This window comes from Agelaius tricolor, unplaced genomic scaffold (genome assembly GCF_023055355.1).
Source record: "Agelaius tricolor isolate 1412-34295 unplaced genomic scaffold, bAgeTri1.0.p SCAF_1, whole genome shotgun sequence".
NCBI classification, from domain to species: Eukaryota; Metazoa; Chordata; class Aves; order Passeriformes; family Icteridae; genus Agelaius; species Agelaius tricolor.
In genome coordinates, this window is record NW_027269261.1 from 72,547,448 (window position 1) to 72,566,302 (window position 18,855).

At 42.2% G+C, this 18,855-nt stretch overlaps 1 protein-coding gene across 6 annotated transcripts in view; it reads right to left on the reverse strand.

The window, feature by feature from the left end:
* Positions 1–5,855: 5,855 nt before the first annotated feature.
* The window catches only part of MFSD2B (MFSD2 lysolipid transporter B, sphingolipid), a 39,019-nt gene continuing 26,019 nt past the window's right edge, over positions 5,856–18,855 (reverse strand). For 3 of the 6 annotated variants that reach the window (XM_071439852.1, XM_071439901.1, XM_071439862.1), the window contains exons 10-14: positions 17,757–17,837; positions 12,359–12,468; positions 10,690–10,833; positions 8,648–8,824; positions 5,856–7,661 (exon numbers count right to left, since the gene is read on the reverse strand). In XM_071439852.1, coding sequence (XP_071295953.1) covers positions 7,604–7,661; positions 8,648–8,824; positions 10,690–10,833; positions 12,359–12,468; positions 17,757–17,837 — 570 coding nt within the window. In that variant the 3' untranslated portion in view covers positions 5,856–7,603. The remainder of the gene's footprint in view (positions 7,662–8,647; positions 8,825–10,689; positions 10,834–12,358; positions 12,469–17,756; positions 17,838–18,855) is intronic. The other 3 variants (XM_071439871.1, XM_071439882.1, XM_071439892.1) reach the window with 2 other exon arrangements.

Consider the following 18,855-nt stretch of genomic DNA (forward strand, 5'->3'; position numbering starts at 1 on the left):
CATTGTCCCCCATTTCCTCTTTTCTGCCAAAGCCTGAAATATTGTGCTGGTGTTGTTTAGGAGCAGTGCCTGCAGAAGTGCACCTGGGTTTGCACTAGTGTAAGCACCAATGGAAGGTCATGGAGTTTGGGACAAAATAGGATTATGAGAAATATCCATATTGTGTGTAAGCAAGATCTTTTTCCCCTCCTGTACCTGCCCATAACACTTCTCTGCTTCCATCCCTGGATTTGGGGAAGGGGTTGCCACATGTCCCATCCAGCTAAAGTCTGACAGAAGAAAATGTTCTATGGGCTTTTGTAGTGAGAGAGAGAGAAAATGCAATGGGGAAATGTAGAAAAAGTTTATGTAAGCACAAGTTTATGTAACATGATTGCAGCACTGAAGAAAAGACTAATCCAAGATTGCTCCCCATAAAATCACAGCATGATAACTTTAAGCAGTTTATCAGGCTTTCACAGTGGCACTTACTGTGTGAGAAGGCATCAAGCAGCTAGATTATAGAATTGGAGCTGCTGTCTCAGGACAAAGATAATCTCCTTTTTTTTTATTGCCTATTTGGAAATTTAGCCACTGTCAAACTAAATATATCCACAAAAACACAGTATTAAAGATACAACACTAGCAAAAGCTGCAGAGAGCACTCAGCATTGGGTGGTGAAACTACAAGTTACAGCTCTGGATGAACGGGGAAGAAGGAAAACAAAGTGAAATACTTTGGCAGTTGTGGGCTCAATCCTTTACATAACGTATCTTCTCAGTAATGGTCACTGTTTCATCAAAAGGTGGACCATGATTACAGCTGTCCTTACCAGAAAGTCACTGAAACCTCAGCACTGGGTGTGGGTTCAAAGCAGGCTGGATGCTGGGGATGGTCCATGTTTCTTCACAGCTGCCTGACAGTCCTTTTTCATGCCTGTTTCTGATTCCAACATCCCACTAACCCATGGGAGGAGAGGGTCAGGGCTGAGCACTCTTGGCTCTGCAGAACACCTTGACTTTGAATTTCTCATGTCTCAAATGCTGCTTCTGTAATTTTGTTATGCAGCCAAAGTGTATATAAAAATTAGCTGCTTATTTTGGAATTATTCCTATTTGTGTTAGATTGACAAGACAAAGTGTCCCACCAGAAGTGTGCTCAGTCTCAGGCTGCACCAAACAGACCTGTGGAGTTCTTCCAGCTCCCCGTGTAAGCACCAAGGACTTACCTGTGCACAGGGCAGTGCCGTGTGGGGTAAGTGGAGCAGACACAGCAAGAGCAAGACACCTGCTAAAAGCTGTTAATAGTTTGGTCAACAGATTACACTGGCTCTTCATGGTGTGCTCTGTGCACATGGACAAATACTGCATTTAAAATATAATCCTAGGAATCTTGGAAGAATAAAATTCTTACGTTGACGGACTTGCTTATTTAATGGAATCACAGAATCATGTGGCTTGGAAGGGACCTGAAAGATCATCTAGTTCCAACCCCTGCTGTGGGCAAGCGTAGGGGGATAGAATATAAGAAAATAAAGATAGTGTAGAAAGTAATCTTACCCCTAAGGAGCTGCAGCTGGGCCAATTAGCAAAGATTAGGAAGAGGCCTGAATTTAACAGGCCACAGCTATAACCAATGAGAAGAAGAGTGCTATAAAAGAGTGGGGTGGGCCCTTGAAAAGGGAACTGAAGTTAGTTAGCTACTCTATGAAGAAGAAGGAGTGAGTCAGTGCTCTGAGGAACTGCCCATGAGAAATAGCAAGAAGGTATGAAACTTTTGCAATAAAGAGACAACATTATGGAACCCCTGCAATAAGATGATAACAGGCAGGGACACTTTTTACTAGACCCGGTTGCTCCAAGCCTATCCAGCCTGGCCTTGAACACTTCCAGGCATGAAGCATCCACAGTTTCTATGAGCAATTTGTGTCAGTGCCTCACCACCCTCACAGAAAATAATTCCTTCCCAATGTGTAAACTAAACCTGCTCTCTTACAGTTTAAAGCCATTTCCCCCTTGTCTATTACCACATGCTCTTTTAAAAATTCCCTCTCCAGCTCTCTTATAGGCATCGGAAGCTCTAAGGCCTCCCCTGATTCTTCTCCAGACAGAACAACCCCAGCTCTCTCAGCCTGTCTCCACAGCAGAGCTGCTCCAGCCCTCAGAGCATCATCATGGCCTCCCCTGGACTCACTCCAATAGGTCTGTGTCCTTCATATATTGGGGGTCCCAGAGCTGGACACAGGACTTCTCCCCCACCTTCTGTCCATGCTGCTTTTGATGCAGCCCAGGACACATTTGGCACACTGCTGCACAACAAAAGCACATTAATGCACATTTGGCTTTCTGGGCTCTGAGCGCACATTGCCAACTTACGTTGAACTTCTCGTCAACTAACACACCCAAGTATTTCAGGGCTGCTTGATTTCAAATCAAAGTGCTATTTCTAAACTTATGGGATGATTTTCACCAAAGCTGAATGTTAAAAGAAGGCCCAAATAGTTGGAAAAAGTACCAAGCCTAATCCAAGAATCCTTAAGAGAAGACTGCAGGTTTTAACAAACTCTCTTCTCTTATGGCTCTTCTTTCATGCCTACAAGTCCCTTTGGGAATTCTGGAGTTGCCCATTCTCTCTGCTAGGCCAGCTCAGCACAGCTGAGACTTTGCCAGGAGTCTGGGGTGGCTGAAGTTCTGCTTCATCCCACACTGATGTCAGCAGGTACTTCCATGCACTGAGACTCACGATCCAACGCGTCCAGCAGCTGTGGAAATTGTTGAACCTGCTGGATGTGGAAATGTGCAGATTCTATTCTATGACTTTGAAGGTGACCAGAGAGGGAGTTTATTTTGGAAACACAAGGGAATTTAAGTCCTCATGGGCTTCAGCCAGTTTGAACAGAAACTTCTCAGCCAATGTAAACCTGTTACATCATCACGGTGACAAGCCCTAGGCAGACAAAAACATCCTCTAGGTAAAACAGATGAAATTCTATGATGGAGAATACTAAGGTGCAAAGGGAATTATTTTGATCCTTTGCTGAATACAGATGATGCTGTGTACATCAGCAAAAACAGGCTGGCAGGGGATGGGTGCTGGGCCTCCAAAGTGGAGCTTTATCAGTGAAGCTGAGCAAACAACCATCATCAGTTCCATGAGACCTGAGCAATTCTTCCTCATCATCTACAGCAGAGCACAGCAAAAGTCAGAACAGACATCTGAATTGTGTAGCTGAAATTCATGGTCTCATCTAAGATCATTTGGAGTAAGAAATAGATCAGGATCTCCAGCTGGGCTTGGAGGCTGCCCTCTTTAATGCCTCTGAAGTGGTACTGAGGACCCAACTGCCCTGAAAAGTGCCACAGCTTAAGTGTCCTCTCTTTGTTCAGCTCTATCATGCCAGTTTTTTGTCTTCAGAGACTGTAAATTCTCAGGTGCTACATAGCAAAAACTTTCCTCCTCTGCCTTGGAGACAGACAGATGCTGCTGCTTCATCTTCTGAATGAAGCTTCTCAGTGAGTTAGCATCTGGTTTGTGCAGCAGGTTTGCTGTTTGTGAAGTGAAAGCCATCTGATTTCATATTTTAGGCCTACAGCATATACACATTCTTGTAACCATAACATTCAGCACTCTTGCTGAGTAGCTGAACTGTGGAATTGCAGAAAGTTTAAAAAAAAAAATTCAGTGAAATTGCATGAAAACAAAATTCCCTCCTGCACCCACCTGTTGTATGAGTCCAACTGAGCTTCCTATCAGTCCAGAAGATTTCTTAAGGAAAAGGCTATTGTAACACTTTGAGACTGTTTTTACACAACTATGATATGAAATTCATATTATGTATATGATTGACCACTAAACTGCTGTAATCTATTGGATGGGACTTTGAGCTAACTTGCCCTCTCTTCTTCATCTTACAGCTGAACAACAGATACCAGGTCTGAAAGGACCCAAGTTGCCTTGGTGGAAACTCCTCCTCTCAACAAGATTGATTTAACTCTGTGCTTTCTGTCTACAGCCCAGAAAGGCAAGCAGAGAAGTAAATGAACAAGTGGTATTTGGAAACAAACTCAGAACCCAAAAGCATTTTGCTTTAAAACATTTTCCTCTTCAACTACTTTGCTTGGAATGCTGAAGGTGAATAAAGATGAGAGGATGCAGCAGGGATTGAATCAAGCAGCAATTCTTGTAAGGTTCAGGAGTGACTTAAGGAATTAGTACTCAAATCTTCAGAGCTCTTCCTGAAAAGCCAGTGACCTGACACAGGAGATCCCAGCCTTCAGAGACTCCCCAGGGACAGATGTCCAAGGTGGTGTCCACCTGTTAATGTGGGGTACTTGGCAGAAGGGATCTGATCCAGCTAAGCCAAGGTCGGTCAGCGAGCTCAGGGACAGGCAAGGGACAGCAAGGCAGGAGAGGAACACAGAGGCACAGCTGGTGGCCAACAGCAACCCTCTCCACCAGTGCCTGGTGGGAACAGCAGCTTGGATATGGAGTTACCTGATCACCAGCAGGAAGCTTTAGGGGTGTGGGGTAACCTTGGAAGGTGCCAGCGTTGTTGTTAGGCAGGAAAAGCAATGAAACTGGAAGAGAAGACTGAGTTGATGGTTAGACTTGATGATGTTCAAGGTCTTTTCCAACTGTAGTGATTCCATGATACAATGACTGGTGACCAGCTCAGCTACTGACTGCCAGTAACCAGCCCAGCATGGAAGATTTGGGCTGCCCTCACTACACTTCAACAAGGACAAGGAATTGGACATGGTTTGGCTTCCAGAGCAATATCAAGTGACACACCACTCTGTTATCCTTCTCTTTTCTTCCCATATTTGTTGGAATTGCCTGTGTGCAGGTGGGGAAGTGCTGTCCCTTATGCACCCAGCTGGTTTAATCCAGTTTCCTATATTCTTATTAATGTATTTGGATATTACCTGAAGGAGAACCCCTGGGAATTAAACCCAGCCCCTGTTACTGCCAGTCAGTGGGAAAGCAAGAGGTTTACATTAGATTAGTGTTTAATCTAAATGCTTGTCAACATAAAAAATTGCTCCTTTTGGTCACATGTTCTGAACATGCATAAGGCATATACATCATTTAAAACTGACAAGAGATATAAAAATCTCTTTCATTTTACTGCACCAACATTGAGTCTAAGAAAAGAAATGTACAAAAATAATCTTAACCTGCACTTAATCCTCCATTCTTCTGACTTGCAAAAATACACCCATTTTCTCAACAAAATTACATCAACATTATATTTCTGATAATGAAATAAAATAATGAGATTTTCAAAATATAAAAACAGTCTGTTTCACTTAATCTACAGAAGCTTTATCTTTTCTTTTGGGAGTTCCTGTTGGTACCATATGCAAAGTGAGGACTGAGTATATTTCAGTGAGATAAAGATCACATTGTCTCTCTGGAGAAGAAGAAAACAGTTTACAATCAACCAAGTTTACTTTCCAAGAGTCTGAATTCAGATTGGGTGTTATGCAATTTTAGAGGCAACTGCACAACTGATCTAGAAATAGTATTGTAAGCGACATTCAAATGGCTCCACTCAACCCCACCCAGCATTTTCTGCAGCCCCTTTATCACTGGGCTGAGTGTTCAGTTAATACAAACTGACACAGACCCACTGCCTTGTAGCTAGAGATTTATAGTAGCTGAAAACATAACCCATTAAAAAACATTAACAGCCTTTACTGGGCCTTCTGGTTATTTTTAAATGTGGCTATTCAGAAATACACAAATATTACAGAATAAATTGAATGCCCCAAACTGTTCTCTGTGATGTTTTGGAGCTATGTGATATTGCTACATAACTTACCTACTTCAAAGTGCAGTAAATCTGCTATTTCAATTTCCATCAGACTCAAAATTGTAAACAGGCTTATGGTTTTTATTGTTGTAAACACATGCCCCAGGCATACATATCTTGGTTTCTCCAAAAACTGAAACAAGGAAGAAAACATAAAACCCCAGCCTTAGATGGCAAGTAAACAGAAATCTTAAATGAAGTTAATTCTTACCCACACACACTCAAAATATACCCTTAGAAGCTTCCTCATAATTAAGCATTTTGAGGAGAGTTCATAAGGCCGTCTACTTCAAATTTGCCTGACAGGGTTTCAGTATCAAACGTAATGAGATGCTTCATGGTTGCACTGATTTTACATCCCAGTGTCCTTCAGCAAAATCTTTCCCAATTTTCCAGCCCAGCACTATGAGCCACTTCCCAGATGGCCCTGGGCAAATTTCAGGCGGCCCCTTCCTCCAGGTGCTCCCGAACAGCAGCAAGCCTGTCCTCCAAAGGCACTTCTGGTGCAGCAAAAAGGCACTCACAGACTCGCTCAGGGAAGGGGCAGTGGGATGAAATTCATGTCTTGTCTTGCATTGCTAATTTCTTCAAGGTGAACAAACCTCTTGAATTGCTCACTCTTCCTTCCAGATTTAGATATGTCTTCAGAGTCCCATCATTTTAGCTTAGGCTTGGAGTCTCCATTCTCTGGAACCACCACAGAAACCAAGAATGAACAGGTCTGAACTTCAGTGCTCCAGAAGGTGCCTGAGATTAGGTGTGTCTTTCATTTAAAAAGTGTGCTCAACAGTATAAATCTATAGTAGAAATAAGTTGATGTATCTAAGGCATGATAACATCCCTGACTGAAAAAAAAATCACCATTTAAAAGACTGGTGCAGCTTCATTATTACAAAATAGGTGCAAGCTGAGATTAATACCCATGCCATGTTTTTTTGTGAGGCAGAGAGAAATGGGTATGGTGGTAAGTTAAAAGCCAAAATTTAAAGAAAATTGAATTACATAATTTTTGGAAGGGACTACTGATTTTTCATATCCTCAGGGGAGATGTTGATTTTGAAAATGTGAAGTTCTCATTCTCTGACAGAGATCAGTTTACAGGTTTCAGAAGCAAGAAACATCAGTAACAGGAAATGCAGGGTTCTATTTCTTGTAGAATCTATAAACTTAGATTACCTCAAAATATCTTTCAAAAAAATGAAAAAAAAATCCTCAAAATATGTCTGCATGAATGATTTGCTTCATTTCAAAACAAATAAATCCTAACTTCATGTAGTATACTTCAGGTTCCCAAGTGCTTTCCAGACACAAGAGTGTGCAAGTTTTAGGTAGAGATTGTGCTCAAAATCCACCCCAGCCCCCAAGGGTGAAGTATATTGTGAGTTAATGTTTGGATGGTGCATCATGAATTGGACTCAATGACCCTTCAGAGTATTTTCCAATTCAGAACCTTCAAAGATTCTCTGGTCACATTTACTCTTTTTTCTATCTCTTAAGTTACAAATGCATAAAATCTCTCATGAACAAGATCACAGCTTCCCATTAATCATTGAAAAAAACAAACAAAATCCCCAAGCCTTCAATAGCTTGCATTTTTGAACACGTGTAATGTCTTTTCTAGCACAGTTCATGGAGTTAGGTGTATATTTGCACAATGGTGTCCTCTCTTGATTTCATTACTGGCTATGTCAGAACCACCCTTTGTCCCTTTTGATAAAATGTGAGTGGAGAAATGACCTAGAAAACTCTCACAGAGTTTGTTGGTGGGATGTGAGTCTGTATGTGGAAAGCCACTGCATTCAGAGCTTTCAGACAGAGGTGTCCTTTTCGTGGCTGTCCAAGTTCTCTGTGCTTTGGTGGCTCCTCCTGGTAAAAGCAGAACAAATGATACATGAACCCACTTCTGGCTTTCACTGCTGACTCACTGAGCTGCGTTTGGCAATCTCAAACAGCTGAGGACCCCCAGCAAGGTGTGGTGCTCTGGACTGAAGCTGCTGAACAGAGGAACCAGTCCCATTTTAGATTATTTACCCCATCCCCTCCAGTCTGCATAGAGGCCTTTGTCATATCTGCCAACCCCATGCACATATCTTGGATATTTTAGGGCATGAAGTGGTCCCAGGCACCCTTGCTTAGGTCCTGGAATGGACCTCTTTGCATGGAAATCAGTTTCCAATTCCAGTAAATCGGGATAATAAAACCAAGACAAAGGAACAACCCATTTTTTTTTGTATTTTATCCATCAGTCTGCTAGGACTCTCCTTATGTAGGGCCTCAAGAGTTGACAGAAGTAGATGAATTTGAGCTAGACAAGATTTTTCTTGGAGAAGGAGAAAAAAGGAGGAAGGGAGAGTGACAGAGTAAAAAGGGAAAGAATAGCTCAAAGCTGACCTCTTTTTTTCTCCCACAATCTTTTCTGCCTACACTTCTAAATGGTTTGCATATTTCTTGTATGCCATAAACACCAAGAATGCACAACGTAACATTTTCTTCTATATAAAAGTAAATTGTAGCTATTCACATTACCCCCACAAATTTAATCTATGTAGAATATTCCTCATTTCTGGCCTGAAACAATGTACCACAATAGTGCTTTGTGAGCCACTCCAGAGAAAATATAAATACAGCAGCTGAAATTTCTGATAAATGGTCCTCTAAGCAGGTTGTACTGCACTACAAAAAAGAGATACTGGAACATGTCATGGTACCATTCTGTTAATAATTTGACTAAGAGCACATAGTTTTATTTTGTTGTAAGGAATATAGGGGTTCCTTAAAATAATAAATTTCCCAGTATGATTAAGAGCTGCTGTGGGGGTGTTGCTGCTGTTTTTCTGCCAGTCCAAACTTACCTTAACTCTTCAAGGGCAAGCTTTGTTTTTTTCCGACTTTCTTCAGTGATGGGGTAGAAAAGGAGTATAAACAAACCTAAAAGGATGAGGATGGCAGGGACTGCTCCAATCAGGAGTTTCAGTGTGAGGATCACATCATCTGACTGTCTGCATATCCCTGGCTTGTACCCAGTAAACCTAAACAAATGGAAACAAGTGGTGTGTGTATGTCCAAAGCTAAAAGGCTGTTGTTCACCTGAAGGCTTCCTTCTCCCTACCCCCCCACTCTTCAAGACTTTTCTCCCATTTTCCCTACACCTCTCTTTTTTCCTTCTCCCCACTCCCCTCACTCTTCGAGACTTTTCTCCCATTTTCCCTACACCTCTCTTTTTTCCTTCTCTCCACTACATTTCAAATTGTGTTTTTCAAACCTCATTTTTGTGCTCAACTTCAGATAACTGCATTATCTCTGTATTTTCTTGTTATTATATATAACATTTAAGCTAATTATTGCTGTTGAAATTGATCAAATTGCTTGCATACTTTCAAAGAAAGGATTGTGGAATCCCATGGAAGGAAATAAACCAATGCCCAGCAAGTTCCACCTGAACATGAGGCAGAACTTTTTTCCTGTGCAGTGACTGAGCCCTGAACAGATTGCCCAGAGAGGCTGTGGAGTCTCCCTCACTGGAGATATTCCAGAACCATCTGGACAGAATCCTGTGCCTGTGCTCTGGGATGACCCTGCTTGAGCAAGGAAGGTTGGAAACAGATGAGCCACTGTGGTCCCTTCCAGCCCTACCCATTCTGTGATTCTGTGGTTATGTGAAATTAATCTGTTATGTGTTTCCTATTAATATTCAGCAAAGTATTCAAGCTCTGCTTTAAAAGCATGGAAGTAATTTCACCAATTTCAACAGCAATAATTAACTTTAAATTAAACACACACTTAAGCACTCGTCTCAAGATAGACAAATTTACTCAAGTGCTCAGAGTTAGGTACACTTCACTGGTTCAGGGCTTCCATGCAGTCCCACAACTGCTGATATACTCAAATTCCTACTTCTTATTTGTAGAATGAGTTTTTCTTCTGAACATCCACCTAATAAAAACTCATTTGGCATCACTTTGTCTTCTGTGTTCTCCCACAAACATCTGCCTTGGCAAATTGCTGGGACCCAACTGGAATGCAATTGAAAAGGGGCTAATTGGGGAACAGCAAATTGTTTGAGGGTTTTAGCAATAAGCAGTTAAAATTCCTAAGCCCAAAATGTTCAGCCAACATTGCCTGTTATTTAGCAATTTCAGCTCCAGGCCCCAAAGCAAAACATTCTGGTTACCAGAACCTAATCTGGAGCTGAGGGATAGATTTCCCTTCTAAGTATTTATTGTGTGCTGTAGCAGGGACAGGCACAGGCCCTTTCTGCCAGGTCTTGCACAAAGGCAGGGCAGGAGATGTCACTTACTCAGCCTGTCTGGTCAGAACAGACAAGACCAAATGGGAAGAGACCATAAACCTTCTCCTAAAGTGACATGGTCTAGGTGACAGGCAGAGCTGTGAGAAAGGCTGTTCCTGACTCTGATCAGTATCCAGTTCCCTAAAATGATGCAGGAATTGGTGATCCTTTCATGCTGAACAGGTCTCTGGCACCCGCAAAAGCACTCCAGTCCATGTAAAATCTTACAAGCTCATAGAGATAGTCCAGTTCAGGTGCAACAGGGAGTGCACAAAGCACCTGTATCACCTGTGGGGGACCTTCATCTGCTGCACTTTTGTGTTTAGTTCTTTATTCATATAAGCCACTAAAATTTACATAAGTAATTGAAAGGAGGAAAATCTGAAGGGAAATCTGGTTTTTCTGAATAGAACCATGTCAGGGCAAGTAACTTAATGCTCAGTTGTCTGGCCTAGATGGCACCAATCCTGTCTTTAGTGGTCAGCCATCTGGAGCTGCTGGCGCTTTCAGGCTCAGTGCATTCAATTAACTCCACAGGGTAAAAGTGTTGTAACCTCAGAATGCTTTCAGAGTAGATCCACTAAGTGGAAACACAGTGTTACTTACTCCAGTCCTGCTGCAGAAATTCCTAAGCCAATTCCTGCTGACATCTTGGTAAAAAAAACATAAGAAGAATAGAAAATGGTTTCATGTCCTTTCCCATGGGGATTCTGCAGGCGAAAGTTATCAACAACATCAGGCAGCATTGACCTAGAAGTGAGCAAGATAAAAGAAAAACTCAAGCCAAAATTTCTTTTCAAAGTCCAAACTTAATGAAATAGAGCACAGCCCTCCTCCATTTTTAAGCTGATTGATGTAGCCATGCACATGAAAGAATCCAGTTCAAAAGGTTCTACTCCTGGAAAGGAGGGCAAAAAATGTGTAAGAAAAGCATGGCCGTATATTGCAATGTGGAAAATCACTGAAAAGCCATCAAACACTTGAGAAGTGACAGAATTTCCTAGTCTGTCTGTCATTCCAATCAGAAGTTGTGATATTAAAAAAGAACAACACCCCCCCCCCCCCCCCCATTTATTAAGATTTCAAGGGACTCTGAATGTCTGAATAATTGCACTCTGAAATAACTCTTTTGACAAGGTAGCAACAATTTCAGAAACCAATGAAACCTATTCTCTCTCTAATTCAAAGAGACTGAATTAGGTAATGGGGAATTAGAATGGAAGCTGCTTGAATATTAATTGTGAATTGACATTTTTTTCCAATATACGTAATCATTTACTGTTGGAAAAAGAAAAGTCTTCTCACCCTCTGTGCAGAAAAGCTTACATAGTCTGACAACTAATTTCAAACTAAGTATTCCATGATCTCTTGGAGTTTTCAAGGCACTGTACAAACAAGTTATGAAAAACAGTGCTCTCAGCAATGGTCTTGCTTTCTGGTTAATGTGATCTTAATAACAATTATTCAGTCTGAAGAGGAAATGTCCTGCCATGCTCATCCTTGAGGTGTTTTTCCCCCATTATTTTCAGTCCTCAAGTGCAAAAGACCTTGAATTCTTGGTTTCTTAAAATCATAACCTTGTGTATTTGATCCATTACAAAGGATTACTCAAACAGGGACACACAGAATCATGGAATGGTTTGGGTTGGAAGGGACTTTAAAGCTCATCTCATTCCAGCCCTCTGCCATAGGCAGGGACACCTTCCACTATCCCAGGTTGTTTCAAGCCCCATCCAGCCTGACCTTGAACACTTCCAGGGATGGGGCATCCACAGCTTCTCTGGGCAACCTGTGATAGGGCCTCCCCACCCCCACAGTAAAGAAATTCTTTCTAAAACCTAATCTAAATCTATAATCTTTCAGTTTAAAGCCATTACCCCTTGGTCTATAAGTACATGCCCTTATAAAAAGTAAGGTTAGACATAGTTTGCTTTATGTATCCTCTGCTACATTCTTAATTGCTCAGCATTAATTGATTTGCCTAACTTCATAATTCCTGAAGTAATGTTATCACACGTTGTACACTACTTAGATTATTGATTAATTTACATACTCTTGTGTACAAAAAGCAGCTACAGCTACAGTGGATGTTAACAACAGGGCGACCAAGCTTGTATCACTGCATATAGCATCCACTACAAAACCACAAAAAGATTCTTAGAAGAAGTGACTCTTGCCATATTCTGCCTTTTTCAGAGGCAAATTCCATGCAGTAGTACATACATGTAATGCAGAAATACATCCATTCCCCAGCTCAAATGTAAAATTCTCCTACCATGGCAACAGAAGAGATGCTGCAATGCTCAGACCAGAGACGAAGGCCACGAAGTAAGCCAGGATCAGGTTTGGAATGGTCACTAGCATGACTGCAAAAGGAATCATCCACTGAAGAAGAAAAGCATTATATCTAAGTTACAGCATGCACTGCTCAATGTTATACAGACTGTTCCCTTCAAAATACAAAACTGTGTTACAGAACAGTACACACACAGCAATGTCTCACACTTCAGCATTTTGGTCAAATTGCATTTCCAAAAAGCCCTGAGCCAATCAGTACTCAGAATAACTGGAGAAAAGTAGGACAAGTGATAGTAGTGTTGTCTCTGTTAGCAGTATTAGGGCTACAACTGAACTAGGAAATTAAACAGACCCAAGAGCCTATTTACCAGTCTTGAAGCCAACTCACAGATCCTGGCCACATTCATAGTTCTAAACACTCATGGTCTCCAAAAACCCAAAGCCATATAAATACTTTGTATGAAGAGCCCTAAAGCGGTTGATTCCCAAACTGTGCTAGGTAGAATAATAGAATGGCTTGGTTTTGGATGGAACCTTTAAAGATTATCTCGTTCCAGGTCCCCTGTCATGGGCAGGGACACCTTCCACTAGACCAAGCTGCTCTAAGCTCCATTCAAATGTTAAAGCCCTGGCTTTGAACACTTCCAGGGACGGGGCACCCACATCTTCTCTGGGCAACCTGTGCCAGGGCCTCTCCACCCTCAAAGTAAAGAATTTTTTCCTAGTGTCCAATCTAAATCTACCTGTCAGGTAAAAGCCATTCCCCTTTGTCCTATCACTCCATGCCCCTGTAGGAAGTCCCTCTCCAGCTCTCTTGAAGCTGCTTTAGGCACTGGAAGGGGCTCTAAGGTCTTCCCAGAGCCTTCTCTTCTTCAGGCTAAACAACCCTAGCTCTCTCAGCTTGTCTTCATAGGACAGGTGCTCTAACCCTCTGATTATTTTTGCAGTCCTCCTTTGGACTTACTCCACCAGGCCCACAACCTTCTGAGGTTGTAGGTCCCAGAGCTGCATGCAGCATGGCAGGAGGGTCTCATGAGAGCAGAGCAGAGGGGCAGAATCCTCTCCCCCAGCTGCTGCCCACACTGACTTTGAAGCATTTGGTTTTGGTTTTGTAGGCTGCAAGTTCACATTGCTGAACAATGTCATCTGGAGCATCTTGTCAACCAACACCCCCATTTCTTTCTCCTCAGGGCTGCTCTCAATCCATTCACTTCCCAGATTAGTTTTGTGCCTGGGATTGCCCTGATCCAGATGCAGGATCTTGTGCTTGGCCTTGCTGAACTTCATGAGGTTCCCACAGTCCCACCTCTCAGGCCTGTCCAGGCCTCTCAGGATGGCATCCCTTCCCTCCAGCATGTCACCTGCACCACACAGCTCAGTGTCACCAGCAAACCTGCTGAGGGTGCCTCAGTTCCTCTCTCCATGTCCCTGACAAGGATGTTGAACAGCACCACTCCCAGTACAGACCCCTGGGGATGACACTCCTCACTGGTCCCCACCTGGACATTGAGCCATTGACCACAACTCTTTGGGTCATTGACCACAGCTCTTTTGCCACCATCCAGCCAATTCCTTATGCACTGAATGGTCCATCCACTGAATCCATGCCCCTCCAGCTTAGAGACAAGGATGACATGCAGGACAGTGTAAAATGCTTTGCACAAGTCCAGCTAGACACTTTCAGTTGCTCTTCCCTTATCCATGAACACTGATAATTCTCAGGAGATTGCTAATCAGCTTGGGTGAAGATTTTTCTGCCAGTTAAATAACAGAGATGACCAAATGTCCATTTCTATTCTAGGCCACGGGAACTATTTAATTTATTATTAGAGACAATGCCTTAAAAAATCCTCACACTGCATTTCAAGGGTAGTGGGAGGATTTCAGTGGTCATTTTAAACTGTAAATAGATCATTTCACAGATCACCTTCAGTCTTGATGAAGAAGAATTTGCTTTCATTTCCAATCACCTCTTTAAAGCCATATACATACTCAGCAATAAATAAACCCAAAAGTCAGAGTGGTTCACTCCACTCCCCACAGCCGGATCCACTCATGACATTGCATGACAAGCCACAGAGGTTACCCTCAAAACCAAATTAATTTGGGATGCTTGGGATTTATTTTCTGGCAGTAGTTATAGTCACTAGATTTCTTCAACCTCAACTTGAAGCAATGGGCTTACAGGACTGAAAATCCACTTTTTAAAATGCTGATTGAATGCCATTGCCCAGCTGTCCTATACCCGTCACATGCTCCATCTCCCACGCCTGTGAACCACAGGCACAGCAGCACATGTAGAATCCAGAGCCAGGGGCTTATCTACAGGGCTTTTTAATGATGGGGATTAGTTTAACATTAAGTGTTTCAATCCTCTATACGTGCAGCTTGGGAGCTGAGGGCATGAGAAGAGCTTTCACAGAGAGTGATTCCCCAAAGCATTGCTATTTACAGTTCTGTTTGATAAGTGATTCTGGGAGTCCTGCAGTCTAATCCATTATGTTTATGTTTTAAATGCATTTCCCATCTAAAGCATTTGCTCCCAAGCTAAGGAGGCAGAAAATAACCTTTCCTGACTGCAAGTTCCCAGCACGGGCAGATAATCCTTGCATTAGCCCAGTGTTGTGGCAAAATCGTTATTTCACCACAAGAGAGCACTCCAGCAATATCAGATTTTATGTTGTCTATAAGCAATTTTATGACTGCCTTATGCTCCACATGGGGCACCCACTCAGAAACCAAAGCACTTAAACAAAATTCTAGATCAATAATAATAATAATAATAATTGTAACTGTAATTTCCTAGAGGAAGAGAAGCAGGGCCAGCAGGACTGAGGTTACAATGGCCTAAAGCCTCCCTCATGCAGTGGCAGTGCAGTCATGGGGGCAGTGCTCCCACTGCAATAAACAGCTAATGCAGCTCCTTCTTTCTTACTTGTAAAGCAAATACTCTGTTATTGGCATCTGCTCCCTTGTCACGGGGCTGCTGCCCTCTGAGTTATAAACAACATCCCACAGTTATCCCGTGCCTTCCATCCGTGCCCTGACAGCGCTGTGCAAGGTGACCCTGCTGGGATGCTGAGGCTGGCACTGGTCTCTGCAGCAGCACAGTATGAAGGGCAAATCAGGAAAAGGTGCAGGGAGGATATGAGTGGAAACAAGATGGGAGAGTGGAAATGGGGCTGCAGAGCCAGGACTCATCCAAAGGTGTCTCTCCATGCTGCACAGTGCTCATGGATGGCAAATAAACAATTGCGTATCTGAGGGGAGGTGCTCTTATTTTTACTAAATCCTGCAAAACCCATGGCCAAAAGATATTATTGGCTAGGATGGAAGCTAGAGTTGTGGGAGAGAGCTGTCTTTGCTTTTAGACACGTTGCCAAAACTATGAACCAAGAAGATGCCACACTTGTTAAAATTTCTCCTGACAACTTCACCTCCTGTCACCAGCTGAGACCCACCGAGTGTAAGTTCAGTGTTTGCCCCGTGAGGGCAGAGCAGACACCTAAATGAACACAGCACGTGGAAGCTGAAGGAAATAAACAGAAGAGAATAATTTCCAGCTTGTGCACCAACCTGGTTGATAGCATTCTTCCTATCCTCCCAAGGATCCTGCTTGGGAGCAGGCTAATTCCTGATAATTCCAGAAATTCTAGGTTTTAAACTTCTAGAAACTTGAGATACTTAATCAGTAGCTAGACTTGCTGGTCATCTCTTTTGGGAGAATGGGTAAGAAGGGAGAGATATCAGTGGAAGAAACCCAAGATTCTTGTTGCTTATCTACCAGTTTCTAAACTCTTTGAGGGCTCTCTTCAACATAGACTCACCTTAACAGGAAATATTAGTCGTGAGCACTGTGACTTTTTTTTTCCCAGGAAACTGAATTTCCAATCACATGTTCACTCTGAAGGCTGAGTGAGGTTTTAGAGAAAAAAAAAAGTTTTCTTCGCTGTCTCCCCTTCCAGTAGAACATTCCCCAATGACAAACTTAGGAGCCTTAAATGATGTGCTTGTATTTCATAGTGGGAGAGTACAGATTAGTTGTACAGATCACACAAGGTGGTAGGGTAGGAAGCTCCTGTGATGCATTGTCAGACACAAAATCCATCACTGAGCACACACTGAGTCCCCTGAGAAATGTCTCCAAGGTGAAACAGAGAGGTGGCTTTTTTTCAATCCATCCCCCACTTAGACCATAACAGTCAAGCAACTCAACTGTAAAATTAAGTTAAACCATGTTTACAGAGGTGCTGACAGGCTTTCCAGTCATGTAAAACTAAATTTATAGAGCCAACTTGGTTGAAGAAAGCATTTTTTGTGGCCAAGTAGACAGAGGAGTAGATTTCCTAAGGAGGAAATCTGCATTCCCAGGTCTAGTCAATGGGCCAATACTGCTTTTGGCAATTCTCTTTGCTAAAGTGGTAAAAAGAAATAAGGATGGGGCTCGAATTCCAGATGCCTACTTCAAAACACATAACAATTCAGCATATTTGGAACTTGGGTTTTAAAGTTACTTCTGATTCTCTGGAAGTCATTACAACACAGATTTTAATTCCAAAAATTATAACTGTTCAACTCTGTCACCAGACCTAAATTTTTCAGCTTTGTTCCAATTTTGACATATAGCTTTGGTCTGGATTTTTCAAGTCCTCCTGCTTTGTTGTGCACAAGGCAATTTTTCTTTCCTCTTTCATAAGTAATTGAAGGTAAACAGGGGGAAAATGGGGAGGAACAGGCCTATACAATAACTCACCAAGGATGATGACAGAAAATTGCTGCTGTCTGCACTAAGTAAGGGACTTAAAATAATCCATCAGTGACAAGGGCAGGCTCACTGAGCTGGCTTTGCAGAGTTGTGTCAGAGTTAAACTAGGCTTCTTTCCTCAGCTAGGTCACCTTTTTCTTTACTTCACTAATAACTGTCCCTCCCTATTCAGAGGGATGTGGATGCTCCTAGAGGGGGTGTCTAACAGACTTTTGTTTCCTTCTGTGAGACTGAATTACAGACACCTCAGCACCATATAACAAAGACAAAACAAGCCTTGCACAACAGGTAACTTGTCAACACTAGGCAACTCAGATCTGAATTTATAAAACCTCATTGAAGCTCAGTTCTGAGGGCTTCAAATGACGAGAATTTGTGCAGATTCTTAAATAAACTGGGACCTCCCTCCGGCATCAATCCATTTCTCTAAAGTTTCCCTTGGAAACTTGGAATCTGTCTGAAATTTGGTACAGTGATTTAAAACAAACTCTGGAACGGAGCAAATTTCACATAGATTGATGTTATAAGCACTTGAAAAAGCTCCTGAAGTGGCTCGTTGTCAAACGAAATGAGCACAAGCAGAATTTTATTTCTCAGAGGATTTGCTTACCGAAATCCCACATGCTGCACACTTCTTGCCAAATCTCTGCAGAAACTTCTGCCAGAAGGGAACGCACACCACTGCTGATACCTACAAGGGACAAAAACCCGTATCTGTACTGTGCTTACTTCCACTGTCTTCTTAACTCTAGAGCTCACAGACATCTTTTTGTCCAGTACATAAAAGCCTGAAAGGAAGGTGAACATGCAGATTCTTGTTTCTCCTCATCCTTTGACTGACTTTTTAAAATTCATTGTTAAGCTACCCAGCAGAGGGTTTTCCACAGTCAAATCTCAGAAGATAGTGTTTTAAAATTTCCTTTTCTAATGTAAACCACAGCAGTCAAAGCTGTGCTCATTCATTAAAGTTCAAACATACTGCAAACAGCCACACTTTGTGCTAATGCCTTTTGCCACACTACCTGAACCTGACAAATTATGAGTGAACTTAGCTCTACCCCATGGTACAGGAATAAAGCTGAAGTGCAAGATAAACCTTTCCTAAGATACACTTAAGAGTACATTCCATACTGTGTGTCCCTTCTTAGGAGCAATCTGTAAGAGAAATAGTTGCTTGCAGTTGACATTATTGTTTCAGACACTGAAATACTCCCCCATAGCAGCAACAACCACAAGCAATGTCATTCACCTATGCACTGAAGTACTGCTACTAATGGCAGCCTTACACTTGACCTTTATTTAAATGTCATCTAATTGTTAGTTATATTTCAGTCTTTACTTACTTTAACTCCACTGTCTCTTGTCTCTCTTCTTGGTGACCATCACTTGCAGAGCCTTAAGATACCCAGCACTCCTCTTTTCCTCTCCAACATCTTGTTTTTAATGGTTTTGGAAAGATATGTCTTACAATGTGGGAAAGGATAAGTATCACCTAAGCAAGCAGAATTCTATCTCTGCACGTTAAGAAAAAAGATTCTGTAAAAGGATCTTTTTGTCACACTGCCAATTGCTCTAGAGAGGAATCTTCGTATTTCTAGGTATTTTAAATATTTATCCTTGCAAGCTGCCTAGCCCAGAGGAGTCGTGTGTATGAATATGCAAATTGAGGTTGTTTAATTTTCAGCACATAGGACTGGGGAAAGGGACAA